This window comes from Ochotona princeps, chromosome 10 (assembly GCF_030435755.1).
Source record: "Ochotona princeps isolate mOchPri1 chromosome 10, mOchPri1.hap1, whole genome shotgun sequence".
Classification (NCBI taxonomy): Eukaryota; Metazoa; Chordata; class Mammalia; order Lagomorpha; family Ochotonidae; genus Ochotona; species Ochotona princeps.
This window is the reverse complement of record NC_080841.1, coordinates 48,437,460-48,461,423: the sequence shown is the minus strand read 5'-3', so window position 1 is coordinate 48,461,423 and position 23,964 is coordinate 48,437,460. Positions and strand designations below refer to the sequence as shown.

Below are 23,964 nucleotides of genomic sequence, written 5' to 3'. Positions count from 1 at the left end.
TTATTAAAAAGGGTTGAAATACCCCAGTTATAATTGGAAGGCACTTTTTTTTTTATCAGTTTTTATCAGTTCTTGCTTTTCTACTGCTATTTATTCCAACAACATTCTTCTAAATAACGAGGTCATGTGTGATTGTGGACATCTTCCACACGTTTAAAAACGAGTTCTGAGAGTACATGTTCGGGAGAAACGAAAGTGGAGAAATCGTAAAACAAATTAATGGTTGTCTTACTATTGCGTGGCACCATCATGAGCAATGATTTCATTCTCTCCATGTATTTTGCTGTAATTTCCAAAATGAAAGCCCGGCAAATTGCGTCTGGAATCAGCGGAAAGGATAATACTTTCTTTTAAGATACTTCACTGACAAAACTCTGGTACCTATTTATATTCCCGCCTTCCACCAGCAGCAAAGCACTGGGTGGACCAATTACCCGAACCCGATTTCCCACAATCCCCTTCTCACTATTTTCCCATGAATCTGAGGGCTTCAAACTCTCGCACTACAGCCAAAAAAAAAAAAAGTGCCCCCTCAGTGTTTACTGGCCGTTCGCGCTTGGTCCCGCCCCGCTGGCTCCAATGGAGGCTGTTGATTGGGTGAGAGCGGAGGCGCAGGGGGCGGGGCGGACCCTGACAGACGGCACGGAGGCGTGGCTGCAGGCGCTCGGAAGGTCTACCCGCGCTCTCGGCTTCGCCATGTACCGAACGTTCTGGGTCCTCGCGCGCTCCGGCTGCCCGGGGCGAGCTCCTACCTGCGCCTCGGCTCCCGGCGTGAGCGGCTCGGCCGTCTTCCCGACCCGGCTCTCGCACGCCGCCCGAATGGTGAGCGCAGGCCCCGTGTTCCCCAGGCTCCCGGCGGTGACCTTCAGCCCTGCCCGCTGCGTACAGCGGGAGGCCCGGGTGTCCTCGGCGGGGCCGGGTGTCCTCGGCCGGCGTGGCTGGCCGCGAGGCTCCTCAGGGGAGCTCCGGCGTGGGCCTCGGTCGCCGGGCCCGCTTGGTTCGCTGTGGGTCCCGCCGGGCCCGCGTCTCCTCCTGCCGGCCCTTCCCCGGGCCCTGCTCGGCCGGGCCGTGGCCAGGGCGCTTGGCGGACATCCCGCCTGCACCGCGCTCACTGCCGGAACCCCGAGTGCTCCGGGCGTGCCGCGAGCAGGCTGAGGGCTCGGGCAGGCTGTGTGCCTGCCCCTTAACAGGACCTGACTGTGTGCACCTGCTGCATGCCGCGGGCTGCTTTCAGACCCTCCTCCCGTCCAGTGAAAGTTCTTAGATTTTAGAGACAGGGGTCTATCTTATCCTTAGAGTGAATACAGCTTCCCCCTAACTTTTGTAAAACCCCGAAACTAACCACGAGCGTGTTATTCTGACCTGTTTGAGATGTACTGAATCAGTACTGCAATTTGGAAGCGCAGCCAAAACGTTGGAAGGCCCACGTTCAAGTTAAGACAGAAGGCCTTTTGCCTCGCAGAGTGTCACTCTCGGTTATTAAGGCTTTAAAAAGCTTCCAGTACATACGGGCAGTGTGTTGCTGCACTTTTGAAAGGTTAGGAAGAATTGCAATTCTGTACTGTTGATTGTTTTGTGCCATGAGCGCTCTCTCTGTAAATATTTATTTGTTTTTATTGGAAAGGCAGATTTACAGAGAGAAGGAGAGACAAAGACGTTCTGCCCCCTGGTTCACTCCCCAAATGGCCGCAGTGACTGCAATGGCTGAGGCCGAGCTGATGCGGAAGCCTGGAGCCCAAGAGCTTCCTAGGGTCTCCTACGAGGGTGCAGGATCCCAACGCTGTGGGCCGTCTTACACTACCTTCCCAGACCACAGACAGGGAGCTGGAAGGGAAGTGGAGCAGCTGGGTTTAGAACCTGCGCCCATGTGAGATCCTGGCTCTCCTGCCATGGGAAGGTTTAGCCAGTGAGCCATCATGTGGCCGCCATGAGATTTCAAATCCTACTCTTGGCAAAACGGAGACCTTGGGCAGCTTCTGTGCGCCTCAGTTTCCCATGTAAAGTGTCACATCTTCGTAGTCGGCGCTCACGGAGGCTTTCAGCAAAAGATGGTTTGATGGCATCTCTATGCCTGAAACTACAAAATCTGGGTGCTCTGTGTTCCTGGAATTCCCTGTGGTAAGAATTTTAATACATTTAGAGCCTTTAAAGAAATATTTGAAATACACTTGGAAATATTCAGTGATTTATTAATTTATTTTGAAAGGGGAAGTGAGTGAAAGAGAAAGAGAGAATATGCTTTCCTGCATTGGTTCACTCCCCAAATGGCTGCAACAGCTGGGGCTGGTGCAGGCCAGAGCTGGATACCAGGAACTCCATTGTGGGGTCCCACGGGGTGGCAGGGTCCCACGGGGTGGCAGGGTCCCGAGTGTTTGGGCCGTCCTCAGGAGACTGGGCAGCAGAACAGCCAGAATCCCCATCTGGCTTGCCCATATGTGATGTTTGTCGAAAATGAAGATGAGGCCACAGTGATGGTACAGGGATGGCCCCCAGCATTTTTAACTTACTTTGTGTTTTGTTAAGGTGAACAGAAGATAAACTTTTGAGTTTGCAGGGCAAATTAAAAATAAAAGTACTGTCTCGCTCTTAAGGTGGAATTTCTTTCTGTTGCTAGTGTGGAGAAATCCGCGTACTTCTTGACGGCTTTGTTTACCTCTTACTTTTAAAATAACAAAATTTGATTCAGTAGGAATATGTGCTGTTTTATCAGATCCCATAAATAAGACACTTGGATAGGCACGGAATTTATAGACTACTGGGGCAGTTCAGACAAGTTCTTAGGTGTGCAAATCACACAGTTACAGGTTATCACATACTTTTGTTACTTTTTAACAAATGCTGCAGAGCAGGACTCACTATTTAACAGAGACCAGCTTTGCCTTGCTTTTGGCTACTTGGTGAATAGGGAAGCCCTGCATTTTTAAAATTTTATTTTTTATTTTTGGAAAATCAGATATATAGAAAGGAGTTGAGAGAAAGGAAGATCTTGCCTCCGCCCACTCCTGAGTCACTCCCTAAGAGGTTGCAGCAGGGCGGAGCTGAGCTGAGCCAAAGTCTGGAGTCCAGAGCTTCTTCCAGGCTCCCACTTGGGTGCAGGGTCCCAAGCTTTGGGCTGTCCTCGACTGCTTTCCCAGGCCACAGGCAGGGAGCTGGATGGGAAGTGGGGCTGCGGGAATTAGAATCAGTGCCCATATGTGATCCTGGTGCATGCAAGGCAAGGACTTTAGCTGCTAGGCTACTGCACCAGGCCCAAGCCCTGCATTTTTAAAAGTCACTTATTTTTTTCCTGATGATTTTCAGGATAGCCTAAAATCAGGAAAAATATATTTATTTTACATTGCAATGTAGTAACAATAAACCATTTATATTGTAAGCCTTTTTGTTTGGGGGCATGGTGGTCACCCTATATTAGTGACAAAGAGACTTTTTTTTGGGGAGGAAACTGAAAATTCCAAACAGTGAAATCAGATGTTGAGTTCTTACCTCTTAAAGTAGCTGAGTTCATGAGAAATATTTTGATGTTCATGAATACTGAAATAACTCGTGAACCACTTTAGAGTGAGACTCTAAAGTGCATTTTACTTTTTTCTTTAGGAAACACCATGGTTTAGTTAAATGTTTACCCAGTACTTATGTAGGATTGTCTGACCTGAGTGGGGCCTCGATTTCCTGGCTCACCTCCCTGCTGGGGCATGAAAATTGTGTACTTGATCAGTTCCTGAGGTTCCTGGCGTTACTAGTGGCTGTTAACCCTTGGGAGCTCACACTGCTGTGCTGCCCTGTGGATTGTGGTATCAATCCCTGAAGTGATAACCACCTTGACATTCAGCTCTCTGAGTTATGGGAAATGAAAGGGTACTTCCTAAAAGATTAGCTTTCTATGAAAAGTATACATATATTGACTGTACTTTGTTATGGTTATATGGAATGCTATATAGGGTAACATTTGTATATGCATTTGTATGTATATATAAAAGGTAATGCGCTTGGCATTGCAGAGGATTTCAAAAACCACACAAGTGTTTTTCAGACTGAGATGGGCTCATTAGTGGATTGTGAAATCAGTGTGGGGAGTGAATGTTGTTTTTGCTTTTAAACAGAATAAAGTTATGAAATAACAGTACATGATATATTATTCTTTCCCTCCCCCATGATATATTATCTAAAGAATTTTGGGTTCACATTGAGTCATGAAATAATTCTTGTTTTCTTCTGTAGGTCATTATAAAGGACCTTTGAGGGAATTTGGCACTTGCCTGACGGGTTCATCCCTCATCATTCACATGCATGCACCTGAAGGGCCTTCAGACGGTTCATAGAAAATGCTTACTCTGAAAATGCTGTGGATTTCCAAACAGTTGTGATCCAAAATAGACCTTGATTCCATTTTCCACCAGCATGTTGAAGTACCTTTGTGTGTATGCTTGTCTAGTAGTTGTGAAGTCCGCGTAGATATTGCCTTCTCTCAATTTTCCTCTAGTTTTTAGTTTCTGATAGAATACAAATTACCCCCATCTTTCTAATTTTTTTTTTTAATTTTAAAGATTTATTTATGAGTGGTTTACTCCCAAATGACTGCAGTGGCCTGGGCTGAGCCAAGCTGAATCCAGGAGCTTCATCTAGGTCTCTCCTGAGGGAGGCTGAGAGCCAAACACTTGGGCATCTCCCGCTGCTCTCCCAGGCCATTATTAGGGGGCTGGATCAGAAGTGGAGCCGCTGGGACTTGAACCAGTGCCAGTATGAGCTGCCCCTGTAATTTTCTTAATAAAGGGCTTCTTAAATGGCATATCATGTCCTATTATTCCCTTCTGGATCTCTTTCCCTCTTGTAAAGTAATATACTTCAGATCATCGAAGAGTTAAAGAGTTTTCATACTCTCTGAAGCAGTTTACATATCTGTGTGAACTTGTGTTTTAAACAAGAAGTGTGTATTTGGAACTATTTGTTGGGATTATGATTTCTACCAGGACTGACATTCTAGAACTCTTGATGTGGAATCTGATTGTTCATAAGGTTTATACTAAAGAACATAACTAAGACTGACTTGTCTTTCCAAGTAATTTTGAATGTATTTGTAGTTTAAAGCACTCTTTATGTGGAAAACAAAGTTGTTACTATTTTATGATGAGCATTTAATGATTTAGCACGTAAGACATGATGGTGTGAATTAAAGAACTCAAACCTGATTTCACAAGTCCCTGATGAAACCAGCCTCCTTTCTTTGGAGCTGGCCTCCAGGTGATGTCACCTAATCAGCTGAGGAGAAGCCAAAACCTCATATTCTTGCTGTCCTTGCACATGTTATTGGGCCAAGATACAGTTTAACATGCAAGTGTGTTAACAAAGGTTGTGTTGCAACATGTTCATGTGCACACTGGAGATGTAAAATCCCACCCACTTTGGGTTTACGGAGTAGGAGCAAGGCTGTGTACAGTGAGGCCAAATTTCCTTAGAGGACAATCTAGAACTGTACATTTTCAACTCCTTTATTTTGCCAGATAGGAGAGGGCTCAAGGGTTTCATTTACAAGGTATGCCCCCAAAATGGTGAATATTACTGTGTATATTTGAGCGACTTTCTTCGTATTTATCATCTGTACAGTGTTTGTATTCTACAATCTTTAATAAAGTTAACTTTATCAGTAGATTAATTTGGCAGGTTTTTTTTTCCAGGAAAGAAGACAGGGAGTAGAATGCAAATCAAAATGGGATTTTTTGGTTTAGTAGTTCTCTCCTTTTCTCCTTTTACAGCTGTTAAGATGCTATTGCCTTTGGTACTTGTTTTCTTGTTTTAACAGTGTCACATCCTTGTCCTTAGGCAAGCCAGAATTCCTTCAGGACGGAATATGATACCTTTGGGGAACTCAAAGTCCCAAATGACAAATACTATGGTGCCCAGACAGTGAGATCTACAATGAACTTCAAGATTGGAGGTGTGACAGAACGCATGCCAGTAAGTGCTTTTGTGCAAATGATCTCTTATTTTGGAGAATGGGTTACATTCAAATGAGTTACTTTATTCTGTAGATCAATATTATAGTGTTAAAATATAGACTTGTTAAGGGAACTGGCTTCAGGAATGATAATATACTGTCCCTCCTTAAAATGCTTGAACTTCCTGAAGTGTTAGTATGCTGTTCTTTTGAACCATTGTTTTGAATATTTTGGATTTTTACTTGGTAAAATTTAATATTGTTCTTTTTAGCCTGGTTTCATTTTCCATTAAAGTATACAATACAAAAGTACATTGAAGTATTATTCTTCACTTGTCTAGCATATCATAGGTAGTATGTATTTGTTCAGTGCTACATGAATAGTTTAGGTAAACTTCCTGCGACATTTCAGTAAACCCAATGTACCATCAGTTAGAAGTTGTGTCAGTGTGCAACTTCTATTAATAAGAAACAAAAAGACTGCCAGTTAAAGTTGTAACATGTTACTGGTAGAAGGCTGCATCTTGATTTCAGAGATGTTAAAGTGTGAAAGGAATTGATGAAATCCACTAAGTAAATTTCACTAAGATCTCAACAAAAATTATTTTGTGTGTCCTGTTAAAGTTTAGTGAGGTGATTTGGGGTACATTAAAAGATCTGCAGGCTAACAGGGTTTGAGAATATAGTTATGTATATTGAAAAGTATTTGGAGAACCCTGTGCCTGGCACGATAGCCCAGTGGCTAAATCCTCGCCTTGCGTGCGCTGGGATCCTATATGGTCACCAGTTTATATTCTGGCAGCTCCACTTCCCATCCAGCTCCCTGCTTGTGGCCTGGGAAAGCAATAGAGATGGCCCAAAGCCTAGGGACCCTGCACCCGTGTGGGAGACCCAGAAGAAGCTCCTTGCTTCTGGCTTTGGATTGGCTTAGCTCCAGCCCTTGCATCCACTTTGGAAATGAACCAGCAGATGGGAGATTTTTCTCTCTTATCTCCTTCTTTCTGTATATCTGCCTTTCCAATAAAAATGAATAAATCTTTAAAAAGAGAGAGAGAACCCTGGGTTTATAAAAATTCTTTTTGATTTATTGAATGTCAAGACGTCACTAACTAAAATATATATATATTTTGGGCTCGACCCAATAGTATAGTGAGTTAAGTTCTCACCTTGCACATGCCAAGATCCCACATGGGTGCCAACTCATGTCCCAGCAGCCCCGCTTCCAATCAAGCTCCCTGCCTGTGGCCTGGGAAAGCAGTCAAGGATGGCCTAAAGCCTTGGGGTCTTGTACCCACATGGGAGACCCATAAGAAGCTCCTGACTTCAGATTGGCGCAGCTCCGGCCATTGCAGCCACTTGGGTAGTGAATCATTGGACGGAAGATCTTCCTCTCTGTCTCTCCTCCTCTCTGTATATTTGACTTTCCAATAAAAATAAAATAAATCTTTTTAAAAATCATATATTTTTGACTTTGGGGTAAAGTGATCCCATTCAGTAACCGATTATTTCAGACTAATAGACAATGTCTTTTAAAATTTTTCATTTGTGGCCGGCATTGTAGCATGGCAAGTTAAGCTGCTACCTAAATACCAGCATTCCATATAGTTGCTGGTTAGAGTCCTGGAATCTCCAATTCTGACTTAGCTGTCTGCTGATGTGCCTGAAAAGTCATCGGAATATGGCCGAAGTAGTTGAACCCCTGCCACCCACATCTAGACTTGGATGAAGATGTTTGCTCTTGACTTCAGCCTGGCCCGGTACTGGCCATTGCAGCCATTTGGGGAATGAGCCAGTGGACAGATTCTCTTCCTCTCTTTCACTATGTATTCTGCCTTTCAAATATATCTTTTTAAAAATTATTTCTTTCCTTTAAAAAAATTTTTAAGGCAGAGAGGCAGAGAAAGAGTCAAAGATCTTCCATCCACTATTTTCATTCCCCCAAATGTTCACCACAGCCAAAATGGCTGGGCCAGAGCCAGAGACCTGGAAGTCACTCTGAGCGCCCTGTGTGGATAAAGGAACTGAAGTGCTGGAGCCATTACCTGCTGCCTTCCCAAGGTACAGATCAGTGGAAAGTGGGATTAGAAGCAGAAGCAGGCCTTGAAACAGAGACCTACCTAGAAAGGGATGTGTCTCAGGTGGTATCTTAGGTGCTACATGAAAGCAAACACCACTCCCTTCTTTCAAAGAGAACAAAACACCAACAATTTAAAAAGCAAAAGACCTATAACAGCATGGGATGTTATGAGATAAAATAATGACTCTTGGTGAAATGAACAAATTGCATTTTTTGATGTAGCATATGAAATTTTTAAAAAAAATTTTATGGTACAATTCTATAAGGACTGGGACTTCCCCCTCCCCTATAGAGCATATGAAATTATTTTAAGCATTCTATCTATGAGCATATGTATGTATGAATAAGATATACACAATTATTACATACATAAAAACAGTTTGATGTGATAATTGTGATTCTTCGTTCTTTGTATAGTTGTTTGCATTCATTCTTTGCATCCTAAATATTTTAGGGTTATGTAGATTTGAGTTGTTGATTTAAATACCCTTTTCATTTGCATAAAATAATGAACCTTTATGCTTAACTCAAGTTGCAAAATTGGAATATTTTTCTGATTAATTGTAGATTCCAGTTATTAAAGCTTTTGGCATCTTAAAGCGAGCAGCTGCTGAAGTAAACCAGGATTATGGACTTGATCCAAAGATTGCTGATGCAATAATGAAGGCAGCAAATGAGGTAGGGGGTGATAAGTGCGTACACTTCATACCTTCAGACTGTGTCGTCAGCCGGATGGCAGTAGCCATGAAAGGATGAGAGGGGCTCTGTGAGTTCTCGAATGTCATGGTGGTGTGGCAGCATTATTGTTGGGAATATTCATATGGTACTTAAAATATTGTGAAAAAATTTCTGGATGATTTTACATCTTCTGTTTTAAGCTTCTTGATTTTATTCATGTATGCAGTTCTAAGAACTTTTTTTGAAAAGGTAAATTGAACTTAATATTTGTTTCCTTTTATATATGAAGAATTTCCCATTGAAATTAGTTGATTCTTTGATTAAGCAAATCAGGATTGTAATTTCACTAACCTACAAATAATATTGTATTAATAAGGCAGTCTGAGATAAAAAGTTTTACAATTCTATGTAGTGTTGTTTGTTATATTACTATTTATGATGATAATCAGTTAGATATCTAACCGTGAAAAGTGTTTATTTAAGTTATGTTGTTTGTATTATAAATCATGAGAAATTAAGGTTTTTAAAGATTGGAATAGGAAAAAGCCTAACCTATGAGAAACAGGGATAGAATTTGGGCAAAAATGTGTATCTTATGACCTTAATTTTATTTAGAAAGAACAGAAAATATATTTCATATATATTTATAAAACAATTAACAAATGCTGCAGTCCCTTATTTAAAATGGCATAGTATTTCCATATAACCTATACAAGCCTTCCCATATACTTTAAATCATCTCTAGATTACTTATACCTAGTGCAATGGAAATGCTATGTAAGTAATTGTTATACAGTATTGATTTGGATGTGATGTGTTTGGTCCGTGGTTGCTGAATTCACATTGTAGGACCCATACGTATGGTCTAGTTACGTGTACGCACACAGGGAATAACACTACACCAACAGTCATTTCAGAGTGATAAAGCTTTAGAAATGATCATACTTTTCTTACTTCTAAAAGTTTTCTGTGGTGCTCACCTACTCTTTTATACAACCAGAGAGAAAGTTTTATTTTAAGATGAACCAGTTGTTCACCTGTCCAGGATAATAGACTGCTCAAGTGCTTTCTGTGTTTTATAAGCTGAAATCATTCTAGGAGATGAAGTTAATCATCTTTTCTTTCAGAAAGCTAAAAATCCAAAAACTAACACATAAGCTGAGAGTATTAAAAGTACAACAAAAATAGGGATAAACCTGGGTAGTGCTTGTTTTTACATTCGGCAGTTGCTACTCACTGGACATCTGTGTGATTTAGTAGCAATTAGTAATCTCATGTTTTCAAGTTGCTGGTTCATTTTCATGCTGATTGGTGGTAACATCTGTTGGATATTCCTACTGAGCATCAACAATAAGTGTGCCTAGGGACAGCACTCTGGCCAGGCTTGAACAAATGGCCCTCTAATAAAGGAAGCAGCTGGAGAAAAATAAGGGAGATGGCTTGGATTCCCTTTTTATTTGAAACCAGTGAGTTGTCACACCATTTCTAATAGATAATATTGTACTTTTTAAAGTGTCAGTGGTTAGGATATATGATACTGCAGGGCTTAGAGCTGTGGGAAAGCTGCTTTTAAATTCTGGCACTAGGAGAAGTGATTTAGCATATGAAAACAAGAATTTTAAAAATAGTGCTGCACTAGAGTTTACCTGGTTATGGTGGATGAAAATGGCATAAATGAGAATTTTACAAATCTGTGCTAGAGTTTAGTTAATTATGGTGGACAAAAATTGCATAAATGAATTTTGAATATTTTCTTTTTGTTTTCCCTGCAGGTAGCTGAAGGTAAATTAAATGATCATTTTCCTCTCGTAATATGGCAGACTGGATCAGGAACCCAGACAAATATGAATGTGAATGAAGTCATTAGCAATAGAGCGATTGAAATGTTGGGAGGTGAGCTTGGCAGCAAAAAACCTGTGCATCCCAATGATCATGTGAATAAAAGCCAGGTCAGTATATGTTCTCCTCTCTCCTTGTCAGAAACTTAAAAGTATATTGAAGATTTTTCTTATAAAACAAGCATGTTGACAATCTTGTTTTCTTTAGCAGAGCAGAATTATTACGTTTATTTTCATTTTAAAAATCTTGGCTTTATATCAAATTTTATAAAGATCATGTTGAGATCATTTGTATTTAATATTTGTTTATGGTTGGTTTTTGTTAAAACTTACATTTCACAAAGAAGTGTTGACAAAATACTGTGTATCGTAACATAATTGTCACCGCTATTTTCAGAGATAGTAGCTAACTACATTTCCTGTTTTACATTTATTAACAGGTAGGTATGATATATATCATGATGCATAAACATGCATGATGATAATTCAGAGTAATCTTTATAGGAAATCAGATTAATTCTTGTTTGCTGTTTTGAACATGTGAATTTGATTCATATGTGCTGAATTTTGAATAGTCATTCAGTGAATTTTTTATGGAATACATTCTATTAAAATTTGTTTTCCATTGCTTTTGATTCAACATTTTATTTATTTTTGGAAACATTTCCCACAGAGTTCAAATGATACTTTCCCCACAGCAATGCACATTGCTGCTGCTGTCGAAGTTCATGAAGTGCTCTTACCCGGACTTCAAAAGCTGCATGATGCTCTCGAAGCAAAATCCAAAGAATTTGCTCAGATCATCAAAATTGGGCGTACTCACACTCAGGATGCTGTTCCACTTACACTTGGGCAGGTATGGGATTTTTATTGTATTTCATCTTATTTTATTCAGTCTAGGAATTGGTCGGATGGTCCACGTACTGAGTATGACTGAGGTTGCAGAGTAGTGCCATTATGCCATACTTGAGTGTTGGTTTGAGTCCCAACTGCTCTGCTTCCCATCCAGCTTCCTACGAATGCACCCAGGAAGCCAAGTACTTTGGCTTCTGCCACCCAAGTGGAAGGCAAGGCTGGAATTTTGGCTCTTGCCTTTAGCCTGGCTCAGATTTGGCCCCTGCAGCCTCTTGAGGAGGGAATCAGTGGATGAAAGGTTTCTGGCTCTGTCTGTCTGTCTGTCTCTGTATTTTCTGTGTTACTCTGCCTTTCAAATAAATGAATCTTTTAAAAGTTGTACTGGTTTAGTGCCCGGCGCTGTGGCCTAGTGGCTGAAGTCCTTACCTTGAATGCGCCAGGATCTCATATGGGTGCTGGTTCTAATCCTGGCAGCTCCACTTCCCATCCAGCTCCCTGCTTGTGGCCTGGGAAAACAGTTGAGGACGGCTCAAAGCCTTGGGACGCTGCACCCATGTGGGAGACCTGGAGGAAGCTTCTGGCTCCTGGCTCTGAATCGGCACAGCACTGGCCATTACGCTCACTTGGGGAGTGAATCATTGAACGGAAGATCTTCCTCTCTGTCTCTCCTCTCTGTATATCTCAGTTTCTAATAAAATAAATAATAAAAAAAAATTCTACTGGTTTAGAAGACCAAGTCTATGTCTCTTAAATTCAATGACAGATCATTCTGTATTTACAATCAGCAGTTTTTATTAGTATACATTGAGTAGAAGAATGAGCCAGGCTTATAGTCAGACCTCTTAGATTGAAATTTTAGCTTTGCTTGTATAAGCTATGGAACCTAAGGAAAACTGTTTAGCTTTTATTAGCTTAGTATTCTGAGCTGTAAAATGAGCAGGGGCTGGTGCTAAGAAAAGAGGAAAGCAGTAACTCTTTTCTAATAAGTTAACTGACTGTAGAACCCTTAGAACCCTTCCTAGCATGTAGTTAGTACCCACTTGGCCCAAGTTCATTCGGACTCTGATTCCTCAGTCTTCTATATAAATCAGCATTTTTCCTATTTTAGCAGAAAATCACACTTTGCTGTTTGATTTTATCTGAAGCAATTATGCTTTTCTTTTATTGAACTTGTCTTTAGTTTCTGTATTTTTTCCCCAATTAAAATATGTCCATAAATTAATCCAGGTGTGAGGATTATGTGTGTTTGTATGTGTGCTTGTATGTCCAATGAGTCAGGTCTATTATTACATCTTTTGAAATGTTTTGTTTAGAATAGAATGAAATCCTTAATACAAATCAAAAGTGTTCATGGCTTTTCTGTGTTTTCAATCAGGAAAACTAGAATTAGTGTAGTCCTATGTCTTGACTCGCCCAGCTGTGTCCAAGTTTCTGCCTTTGGTTTCTTCTTAATTATTAGTAAGACCTCTGGTATATTTGAAGCATAGTAAGGTCTGTGTGGTGTTGTTAGCAAAATTAAAGTGCAGGTAGTTAGAGCTGTAATCTTACTCCTCTGTCCACCTGTGTTCTAGTCAGTGCGTTGCTTACCTTCTGTAATTCCTTAAGAATATCCGCATGTTTCCTGTCAGGTTTTTAAACCAAAATTATATGGAGAATACTTCTGTGTTTTCATTTTTATTGGGAGAAGCTTCCGTAGTTTTTCTTCAAAGCTGTCTGAGCACACCAAAAAGTAACAAAACATTTTGTTTAGGAGATTGCAAATAAACCACTGATTTAATGTAGTGAAGGTTTTTTTTTTCTAAAGTTTTCTTTGTTTTCTGTTAAAACAAGGGATTAGACCAAGCAGCATGTTATTAGAGGCATCAAAGGTTTGTATTCTCATCCTTCCCGATGCTGTTCATGTGAACTGAAATCATATAAATACTACTTGAGTAGCTTGTAATTTAGTATTCTGAAACACATTTTTGCAAGTTCCCTTTAGTACAGTTAGTAAGCAATGAGGAAACTTATTGTCATCTTAAATTTATTCTTTTTCCAGGAATTCAGTGGTTATGTTCAACAAGTGAAATATGCAATGGTGAGAATAAAAGCTGCAATGCCAAGAATCTATGAGCTTGCAGCTGGAGGCACCGCTGTTGGGACTGGCTTAAATACCAGAATTGGCTTTGCAGAAAAAGTCGCTGCGAAAGTAGCTGCCCTCACAGGTTAGTGATGTTTTTGCCTTGAATTCTTGTTTCCTGTCAAACATTTTTTTTTTTTCAGAAGTTGTATGGCTTTCATACAGCATACTCTCTGGTATTATTCAGTTGTTTTCCCTCAACTTTACAAAGTAGATCTTTCAAAATAAACAGAAGCAACTCTTTAGAAAGTTGTTTAAGTGGCACGTATGTCATTGACAGAGGCTTAGTTTCTTTTTGCTCCTATGTTATGCTGTGGTTTGAATTTGTTTGAATTATTGACCTTTTTGAACCCTTCCTTTCATTTATTAGAGTGCTGTACTTTGGATAATGATAGCTGTTATTAGAGTCAAGATGTCATGTCTAGAAAACTCCTAGAATGCAGATGTTACCACAGGATGAGGGCAGAGATAATAATATACTACAGATTATAGCTTACCAGCTGATTTGTGTTTTAATAAAAATTTAATAGAAAAAAAACTGTTTTGAAACATTTACGTTTTAAAACTGTGACCACGGCAGAGATTGAGGTCATCTGACTTATTTTATTATCAAGGGCTCCTCTGGGTTCTTGACTACAGGTAAGAGTGGAATTGAGTAAAGTGGACCAAGAATTATGAGAGAGAGAGAGAGAGAACATGTGAGGAAGGGAAGTTGAAATAAAGCAGAGTGAATTCCAAGCATGTTTCATCTTTTCTCAGTAGTAGTCAGGCATCATACACAAGTGTTTATTGTGAGATGATGTTTCGTTTTTTTTTCCCCCAGCATATTTATTTTATTTGACATCTCAGCCTTTTGAAATGTGTTAGTGCCATATCCTTTGTACTCTTTAAAGACTTCTTAAGGTTGAGTCTTAAAGTAAGCATTTTGTTTTTTGAAAGTAAAATCATTGATTTGCTCTTGCTTTTCATTTCTTGGGACTGTTTGACTTAATTTATAGAAAAATGTTTTGTTGTGCCCTTTCATCCACACAGGTTGTTTTTTTCTTTTCTTCAGGCTTACCTTTTGTCACTGCTCCAAATAAATTTGAAGCTCTGGCTGCTCATGACGCTCTCGTTGAGCTCAGCGGAGCCATGAACACTACTGCTTGCAGTCTGATGAAGATAGCAAATGATATTCGTTTTCTGGGTTCTGGTCCTCGATCAGGCCTGGGAGAATTGATCTTACCCGAAAATGAGCCAGGAAGCAGTATCATGCCAGGTAATTACATTGCTTTTATGTGCTGGAGCTAGAACTTTGATTAAGTCCCAGGCCACAGATCATGCTCCTCTTGGTTTAATGCAATCCCCAAACTGGATGAGGACATTTGTTTCAGAAGGCTCTCTGATGAGGACTTAGGGGCGCATCACCTAACAAGAGAGGAAGAAAGAATCTGAGTTAGCAGCATGTGTTTTGATTCCCACGTTAGAAAATGTGTAATGCTACTCTTTTACATTCCAAACCCGAGAACAGGCTATTAAAATGATGAGCATGGATTGAACAAAAATGAGTCATATCAAACTCTTCTTATTTCTCTGTTTGCATTGAATTATGGGCCTGCTAGATAAGGGGAATGAAACAGACACTGGGTGTCTGGGTTTCATAAATCATTTCGTGGATTCATGGGATACTCGCTGACATCATAGAGAAGTGTGGGCGGTGCTAGTAGATGAAAGTAGTTAGGTGAATAGTGACATTTAAGGAGTGACTAATGAGTTGGTTTCAGTCTGGAGGCCTTTGAGTTTTCCACTTAACTGGGGAAGGCCTGTCATATTAGCTGATAGCAAAGCTGGGCTGGCAATATGTTAGGTGACAGGAAGGATTCATAAAGGCCAGTGTTGACCAAAGTACACCAGACTAAACCTGACAAGGTAATCTTTAATAATGAGAAAGAAGGGCCTGACTACATTGTTTTAAATCTGTGAATATTTAGAATGAGAGGAGCTGGTTTCAAAGTACTTTGCATTGAGATATGACATAAAGGTTTAGTTGATTATAAACCAAAAGTGATTGTCTAAACAGGAGAAATGGAGATTCGTGCAGATAAAGGAATCTTTCCAGTATGTTACCTTATGTTGATCAGAGGAATCTGGGATGTTTGGTTCAAAGTGAGATTGTGTTAGGGGTTACCACAGTGGTAGAGTTCTAGAGACTCATGTAATGAATGGGTAGCAGACTTACAGCATAAGGAGATGCTTCCAAGGGCTGCTGAAATCGCTTTTATAAGTGCTGCCGTACAAACTTGCTCTTCTAGGCATTACCCCTAACCTACTGGAATTGCCTGGTCTCCCTGTCTGGCCTGCAAGTTCTGCAAGGGCAGAGCCCACTTCTTTTGTAGTTTACCATGTACATTCAGTGTCTGATGCCATAAAAGCTAATAGAATAAAAGAAAGGTATAAAGGTGGAGGATTGCATTTAATGTAAAGAGTGGCTACTCATCGGACATGGAATGAGTCATACTTTGTAGCTATGCATCCCTGTTTTTTGGTTGGATGGTTTTACTAAATCAGAACTGAGAGCTGGGCCTTGCTTTATTATCTTGCTTAATAAAATTAGATTTCTTCCTTTTCCTAATTATTTGAATAAAGTTAATTTTTAACTGGTAGCTGACACCATGTGCATATATGATTTGATTTCTTGAAGGCAAGGTGAACCCTACTCAGTGTGAAGCAATGACGATGGTTGCAGCCCAGGTTATGGGAAATCATGTTGCTGTTACTGTTGGAGGCAGCAATGGACATTTTGAGTTGAATGTTTTCAAGCCAATGATGGTAAGCTTTAGTTTAACTTTTTTTTTTTTCTTTTTTCAATTGAAGGCTACTTAACTTGGTTTTTGTCTTGTATAAATGTTCTTGGGTAGGGCTCAGCAGCGTGGCCTAGTGGCTAAGGTCCTCGCCTTGATCCCATATGGCTGCTGGTTCTAATCCCGGCAGCTCCACTTCCTCTCTATCTCTCCTCCTCTCAGTATATCTGACTTTGTAATAAAAATAAAATAAATCTTAAAAAAAAAATGTTCTTGGGTATTCCACTTTAGATAGCTGGATGACCTAGGTACCATTGGAATTCAAGTGTTAAAATGGTAACCCTAGGTTTTAGGAACTAGGTGATTGTTTTTAGTTCAAATTATCTTATAGCTTTTTTTTTAAAGGTTTATTTATTTATTTATTTATTTTTAAAGATTTATTCATTTTATTTCAGCCAGATATACAGAGAGGAGGAGAGACAGAGAGGAAGATCTTCCATTCAATGATTCACTCCCCAAGTAAGCCGCAATGGGCCGGTACTGCGCCGATCCGATGCCGGGAACCTGGAACCTCTTCCAGGTCTCCTACGTGGGTGCAGTGTCCCAATGCATTGGGCCGTCCTCAACTGCTTTCCCAGGCCACAAGCAGGGAGCTGGATGGGAAGTGGAGCTGCCGGGATTAGAACCGGCGCCCATATGGGATCCTGGGGCGTTCAAGGTGAGGACTTTAGCTGCTAGGCGACGCTGCCGGGCCCCAGGTTTGTTTATTTTTATTGGAAAGTCAGATACACAGAAAAGAGGAGAGACAAGAAGATCTTCCTTGCGATAATTTACTCCCCAAGCTCCAATAACTGGAGCTGAGCCAATCTGAAGTCAGGAGCTCTTCCAGGTCTGCCATGCAAATACAGGGTCCCAAGGCTTTGGGCCGTCCTTGACTGCTTTCCCAGGCCACAGCAGGGAGCTGCATGGGAAGCAGGACTGCTGGGATTAGAACTGGTGTCCCTATGGGATCCTGGCATGTTCAAGGTTCAAGGCGAGGACTTTAACTGCTATGCTATTGTGCTGGGCCCAGATTTTTTTTTTTTTTTTTTTTTTTTTTTTTTTTGGTTAAAAGAATATTCTGTAAGAAGGGTAGAGTTTTGTCTGTTATAGTGGGGATATGGGGTATTGGTGGCTAGAAAAATGTTCAGATCTCCTCAGTTTAATTAAAAAATAAGCCTTTCCATCAATACTGTTCTTATGCTGTTGCTTTCTTCTTCCTTCACATTCAGTCTTCTAGAGACAGTAGCCCATGTTCACTTGGTTTATATTGCAATGAATGACTGCCTCAGTTCAGTAGATGCCCGATGATTCTAATTTAACATCCGGTGTGCTCTGTCTGCTTGAAGCATTCTTCATATTCTTGATTTCTTCAACATTTTCTTTCTCTTACTGTCCCCTCTCAGGCCTTCACTGGTTTTACCTCCTCCACACAGCTTGAAAACATTTTGCATCTACCAAAACTGGGTTTTTGCTTTATCTCTACAAACATTTAATAAAAAGATCTCATTTTTGATCCAGTTTTTTTGGCCTCAGATATTGGAGCTGTCATCATTTCTAGTCCTTCATTTGTGTAAAGTATTAGAGCTAAGATTGCATTAGAGATGTGTTTCCTCTTGGTATCTAGTATAAAATCTTTTTAACTTGACAAAAATGTGCACTCAGTACATTCATAAGATACTTCCTGCTGCTCTGGATCTGGCACTATAGTGGACACTAGCACTAGAAAAGTCAACACAAGTTTTTCTCTTTATTTCTCTTGGGGAAAATCTGTCCCAGTGTTGAATGAAGTAATTGTCCTGAAACAGAATTTAAACCTGTGAGCTTTGCTGCCAGCTGTTTCAAGCAGCACCAGCTGTCTGGCACACCACATGTACAAGGCAACCTTAGGAATCATTTTTTTCTGTTTCTTTCTCGTCTTTTAAGAAAACAGATCAAGATAACATGTACTTTATAATAAAGTCATTAGTTTCAAACCTTAAAGTTTTATGTCTTAGAGACATAAATTTCAGACCCTAGGGCTCGAGTTCAAAAGGTGTTAGGAAAGATGATAGGATGTGAATGTATCTTACCATGTATTGGATGTGTTACCAAAAGATACAAATACTAAAGCAAATTAGTTGATGTGATTGGTACTTTCAGCACCGTGTGAGAAGTTGCCTTGGTGTGAATGCAGAATCCTTGCTGTATGCAGCATGAATAGCTCAGTGTTTCACTGATCCCTCTGAGTGTTGTGCTGCCCCACAGAGCTCCTGCAGCTCTGCTCTTCCCCATGCACGCAAGCAGCTTTTCCATCTCTGACCTTTCAAGTCAATGCAGCCAAGCTGTGCTTCACCAGTTCCTACAGCGGGAAGTGATTTTTTCCTATGGTCTCTAACACTTTCTTTGTTTTAAATACTAAAACACTTGTATTTTAGTTGGTTCTATGTGAGTCTTCATCTTAGATTTTTTTATCCTCCAGTGTCAGTTTCACATTTGTTTGTTGGACTTCGTGCCTTCTGGTTTTTGAACATGTATGTTTATTGAATTGTATATTTGCTGTGAACCAGCAAAGAATACATGTTGTTTGATTAAAAAATATTAGACTTAATGTTTCCTTTTTCTTCTCCTTGCAAAGATTAAAAATGTGCTACACTCAGCCAGACTGCTGGGGGACGCTTCAGTTTCCTTCACAGAAAACTGTGTGGTAGGGATCCAGGCCAACACAGAAAGGATCAACAAGCTAATGAGTGAATCCCTAATGTTGGTGACAGCACTCAATCCTCATATAGGTAAGCGTTCAAGGAATAATAATGTTATTTTGAATAAAGATTAAAAAGCTGAACATTTCAAAGAGTATTAGATTAATGTTTTTTTTTACAGCAAATTTCTTTTTGGATTTATTTCTATAAAATATCTTCAAGTATTTGAAAATGTATGTCTGGCTCTTTCCAAAGCTGGTTCTATGATGTTCCATTTGTTGTTTTTTAATGAATATCCAAAAGTACTGGGTCAGATTTGTTTTAATTTTAATGGAATTCAGATGTTAAATGTTTTTAGCTACTTGGAGAGTGTTAAGGTTATATATAGGGCCCTCAATTGCTAATGTTAGCAACATGGAATGAATTTATTTCCTACCTTCTCTAGCCCCCATAGGACTTTGATTTTGTTGTTTTATTCAACACAGATATGCAAATTTGCCAATTAAAATGAGAAGAAAAAGTTGCATATTCACTGCTTATACGGCAAAAAGAAGAAAATGCAAATATTTGGTCTCAAACAATGCTTGTATATTGCAAGCCTTTTCTAGAATTGGAAATCTTTTATTATTAAGAATCAAATGTATTGAATTGTATACTGACGATAGCAATCCTCATTAGATAGTTCTGACTTGTAGATTTTGAGACATCCATTACTGCTGGACTTTTGGGACAAATGTTTATATTCTTGAATTCATATCGACTTTTTTTTTTAAAGATTTATTCAGTTTATTACAAAGTCAGATATACAGAGAGGAGGAGAGACAGAGAGGAAGCTCTTCCGTCCGATGATTCACTCCCCAAGTGAACCACAACGGGCTGATGCGTGCCGATCCGATGCCTGGAACCAGGAACCTCTTCCAGGTCTCCCATGTGGGTGCAGGGTCCCATTGCATTGGGCCGTCCTCGACTGCTTTCCCAGGCCACAAGCAGAGAGCTGGATGGGAAGTGGAGCTGCCAGGATCAGAACTGGCGCCCATATGGGTTCCTGGGGTGTTCAAGGCGAGGACTTTAGCCGCTAGGCCACGCCGCCGGGCCCCATATCGACTTTTGATTTCAGTTTTTGTTTAAGTTAGAGCTCATTTGCCTCTTTTAGTAGTTCTGAGCCCAGCATATTGTTCTTTGGCATAGTATTGAGATTGGTAGTGTTAGATAGATGTATATATATATATGTGTACATATGCTTTATGTGTGCATAGGCTTTATGTATTTGAGAAATAGAGAAAGCTCCCATCTGCTGGGTTTCCCCAAGACCTTCTGCCTCCGAGAGGAGAAAGTTGGAATTGAGAGTAGAGGCAGGACTCAAACCTAGGCCCTGTGATATGGATGTGAACATCCCATGCAGCATCTTAACTGCTCAAATAACTGCTGCAGTCATGATGTTTTAGTCCATTTAAAATTGTTGTTTGTTAGCCTCCAACTACAGATATATAAAAGGGGAACCCAAATGTGTGTGACAATTGTGCAATCAGACTTTTACCTCAAAATGTCTTACCAAAACCTTGAAGTCAGTGCTAGCTCCAACAGCAGACTGATCACTAACCCTTTCACGGAACTGATTTCCTATAAGGAAAAACAGTTCTCAGAGGCCACGCATAGATGTGATGAGTATCCTTGGTGCAGCCAACTTTGTGGTCGACTGAGCATGCACCTTATGACTGTCTACACTGTGGATTCTTTATGTCCTCAGTGGGCGATTGTTAACAGTGACTTTTAGAAACTGAGAATTGAAGATGAGTGTTAATGGTTAGATGGTCAAGTCCTTATTGACAGAAAATTACAAAATGTGTTGACCTCAGCAGTGTAACAAGAGAATTCTTTCGTAAAGCTGTTCTGATCACTACATGTCCTATTCAGCATTGACAAATTCAGTTAAGTAACAAGATCAACTGTACTCCCAGTTTCTTTTAGGGTTGGTTGTTAATTCATATGACACACAACATCTTGTTCTGTTAATGATCAGATTGTCTCAGATTCCTTCCCTTTGTTCATGTGCCTCTGACCCAGTTTGTTTTAAGGTGTTTTCCTCCGTCATTGGCTTCATTTTCATTCCTGCTTTGTCTTCTTACTTAAAAAAAAATGTAAGTTAAAATAGCTTGCAGACAAATAACTATAAACAGCTTACCAATATAGATCTTTTGAGCAGGAGTTTATATATACATTTATGCTTATATATACACTCTATCCATATCCTTGGATTTTGTGGAAGTGGTGGGGAGGGGAGACTGTAGTGGAGAGTGAAAGGGAGGGGCTGGAAGCCACCTTGAAAGGGCCTCCCTCCTCTGCTCTCCTGGAAGACTCACCACACTCACCCACCCTTCCCTCTCAGAGTCACTCACCTCAGTAGCCAGTCATACACTACTGTATTTTCTGCAGGAGTGGAATTTTAATCCAGCTAACTCTGTGGAAACATAAAATTATTTCTGGTCAAGAGTGTTTTTTTTTAAAAACACCCAAGTATGTATTTTTGTGCTTCAGTGCTATCTTTTCTGTATTTTGTCCTATAAAAATATGTATGTTAGGGCCTGGCAGCGTGGCCTAGCGGCTAAAGTCCTCGCCTTGAAAGCCCCGGGATCCCATATGGGCGCCGGTTCTAATCCCGGCAGCTCCACTTCCCATCCACCTCTCTGCTTGTGGCCTGGGAAAGCAGTCGAGGACGGCCCAATGCATTGGGACCCTGCACCCGTGTGGGAGACCCGGAAGAGGTTCCAGGTTCCCGGCATCGGATCGTCACGCATCAGCCCGTTGTGGCTCACTTGGGGAGTGAATCATCGGACGGAAGATCTTCCTCTCTGTCTCTCCTCCTCTGTGTATATCTGGCTGAAATAAAATAAATAATAAATCTTTAAAAAAATATATATGTTAGTGGGAAGTTTCAACTTGCAAGTGATTGTGTTGCAGAAACTAAGGGAATATTTTCAAGTCTGTATTTGTTAAGAAAAGCAAAGATTTTACTCTTTGAAAGAAGTGACAGCTATTGAGATAGTCACTGTTAAATGTCACTTAAGAGACACGTACCATCAACATTAGCAGTAATGATGACCTTTGTTTTAGAAAATAGTATTATTACTAATTCCTGCTTTTTTTTCCTGTTTTCTTCAGGGTATGACAAGGCAGCAAAGATTGCTAAGACAGCACACAAAAATGGATCAACCTTGAAGGAAACTGCTATTGAACTTGGCTATCTCACAGCAGAGCAGTTTGAGGAGTGGGTGAAACCTAAGGACATGCTGGGCCCAAAGTAATTTAAATAAATGTAAATAAAAATAAACACATTATGTCAAATTTAGAAAACCAGACTCCCTATATTTCTTCAACACAGATTTGAAAGGAAATTATGGTTGGACTTCGGTATCTCTGGTAGAGCAATTTCATCAGTGTGTAAAACTTCAAGATGTGCTAGATGCCAAATAAGTTAAAATAAGTGTGAAATAAAAGGTGATGTATAAATTAAGCAGATAATTTTCTTTTATGTTGATTGATTTATATTGTAGCAAGAGCTGATTTTTGTGCATAATGTGTTTATCATTTAAGTTTTCTGAAGGAACCATGTATATTTTTGGAGATTTATTTGTTTATTTGAGAAGCAGTTGAGAGCGAGTGATGATATTCCATATACTTTTTAAGATAAGGATAAAATGTCCTATTTAGAAGACAGTATCTTCACAAAATGGCATGATATGAAACATAGCTTTAGAAAATATAATCAGTACATATTATTTGTAGATTCTCCTTTATCTCTAGTAAATGTTTGAATTTATTTTTCCTATGGAATGACTTTTTTCTCATCAATTCTCATTTTAATGTAATATCAATGCAAGGAGCACAGATTCAATGTCGCCCATAGGTAAAATCTACAGGGTTTGTTTATTTGAAAGGCAGAGTTATAGAGAAATAAAGAGGTCTCGAACTGTTTGCTCATTCCCATATAGCTGCAACATCAAGGGCTGGTGCAGCCTGAAACTAGGAGCCAGGAACTTTTTCCAGGTCTCCCAGGTGGGTCTGGGGGCCCAAGCACTTGGACCATTTTCCACTGCTTTCCCACCAGGCTAGTAGCAGACAGCTGGATTGGAAGTGGAGCATCTGGAACTTTCAGCTGGTGTTCACATGGGTTGTTGGCCTTGTAGGTTGTCAAATTTAAAAAGCCAGATTCCCTAACTTGTTAAATCACAATGCTATCACCTTAGGTTTTTGTTGTTGTTGTTGATAGTGTTTAAAGATAAATTTTTGTACTTGTTATCTCATTCCTAAATCATGATCTTCATCATCTTTTATTTTCCTATAATTTGTGAGCAGGGGTTTACCAAGGCCACCTAGTGTGGGGAGGTATCTATGTAATGCATGTATTATGTAATTATAGCAGGAAATACCATCGTTTCAAGAAAACAGGGATCTGTTGCCTCTGCTAATGATAACCTATAGACACAAATCTTCTGACCTTATTTCTATTATCGCAGACTAGAAAGACTGGGTCAAGAGTTATTTGGCATAGCTTAGACTAAGAGAAGTGATAATAAAAAGAAAAAACACAGGAAGTCCCAAAGACAAGTCCTACCTAACATGTGTCTGTGTACCAGTGACAAGATTTCTCAGAAGGAATTCATTAACAGCAAGCTCAGGAGATTTTGAATATGCATTTCTAGCGAGATTAAGAACAGGTTGACTAAATCAAAAGCAAAATTACTTACATAAATAGAAACAACCCAATATGTACAGTTGGAATGGGCGTTTGATTTTGAGAAGAATTTCCCTGAGCTAAACTGTCTTGGCTCTATTGTGTAGATTTTTATTTATTTATTTATTTATTGTTAAAGATTTATTCATTTTATTACAGCCAGATATACAGAGAGGAGGAGAGACAAAGAGGAAGATCTTCCGTCCGATGATTCACTCCCCAAGTGAGCCGAT

General features: G+C 40.0%; 1 protein-coding gene across 1 annotated transcript; it reads left to right on the top strand.

The window, feature by feature from the left end:
- Positions 1-639: 639 nt before the first annotated feature.
- On the top strand, positions 640-22,510 carry FH (fumarate hydratase). Its single transcript, XM_004578508.3, has 10 exons — positions 640-822; positions 5,818-5,952; positions 8,577-8,687; positions 10,460-10,636; positions 11,199-11,381; positions 13,419-13,584; positions 14,554-14,757; positions 16,180-16,307; positions 18,936-19,089; positions 22,159-22,510. Exons 1-10 carry the CDS (start codon positions 697-699, stop codon positions 22,299-22,301), a joined length of 1,527 nt encoding a protein of 508 aa, XP_004578565.2. The 5' UTR covers positions 640-696; the 3' UTR covers positions 22,302-22,510.
- The last annotated feature ends 1,454 nt before the right edge of the window (positions 22,511-23,964 follow it).

What these genes read in the sequence shown, in the direction of transcription:
- FH (XM_004578508.3), top strand. Translation starts at nt 697, where the DNA reads ATGTACCGAACGTTCTGGGTCCTCGCGCGCTCCGGCTGCCCGGGGCGA. An exon ending in ATCATGTGAATAAAAGCCAG is followed by an intron (nt 10,637 to 11,198) that starts GTCAGTATATGT and finishes CATTTCCCACAG; the next exon opens with AGTTCAAATGATACTTTCCC. An exon ending in GAAAGTAGCTGCCCTCACAG is followed by an intron (nt 13,585 to 14,553) that starts GTTAGTGATGTT and finishes TCTTTTCTTCAG; the next exon opens with GCTTACCTTTTGTCACTGCT.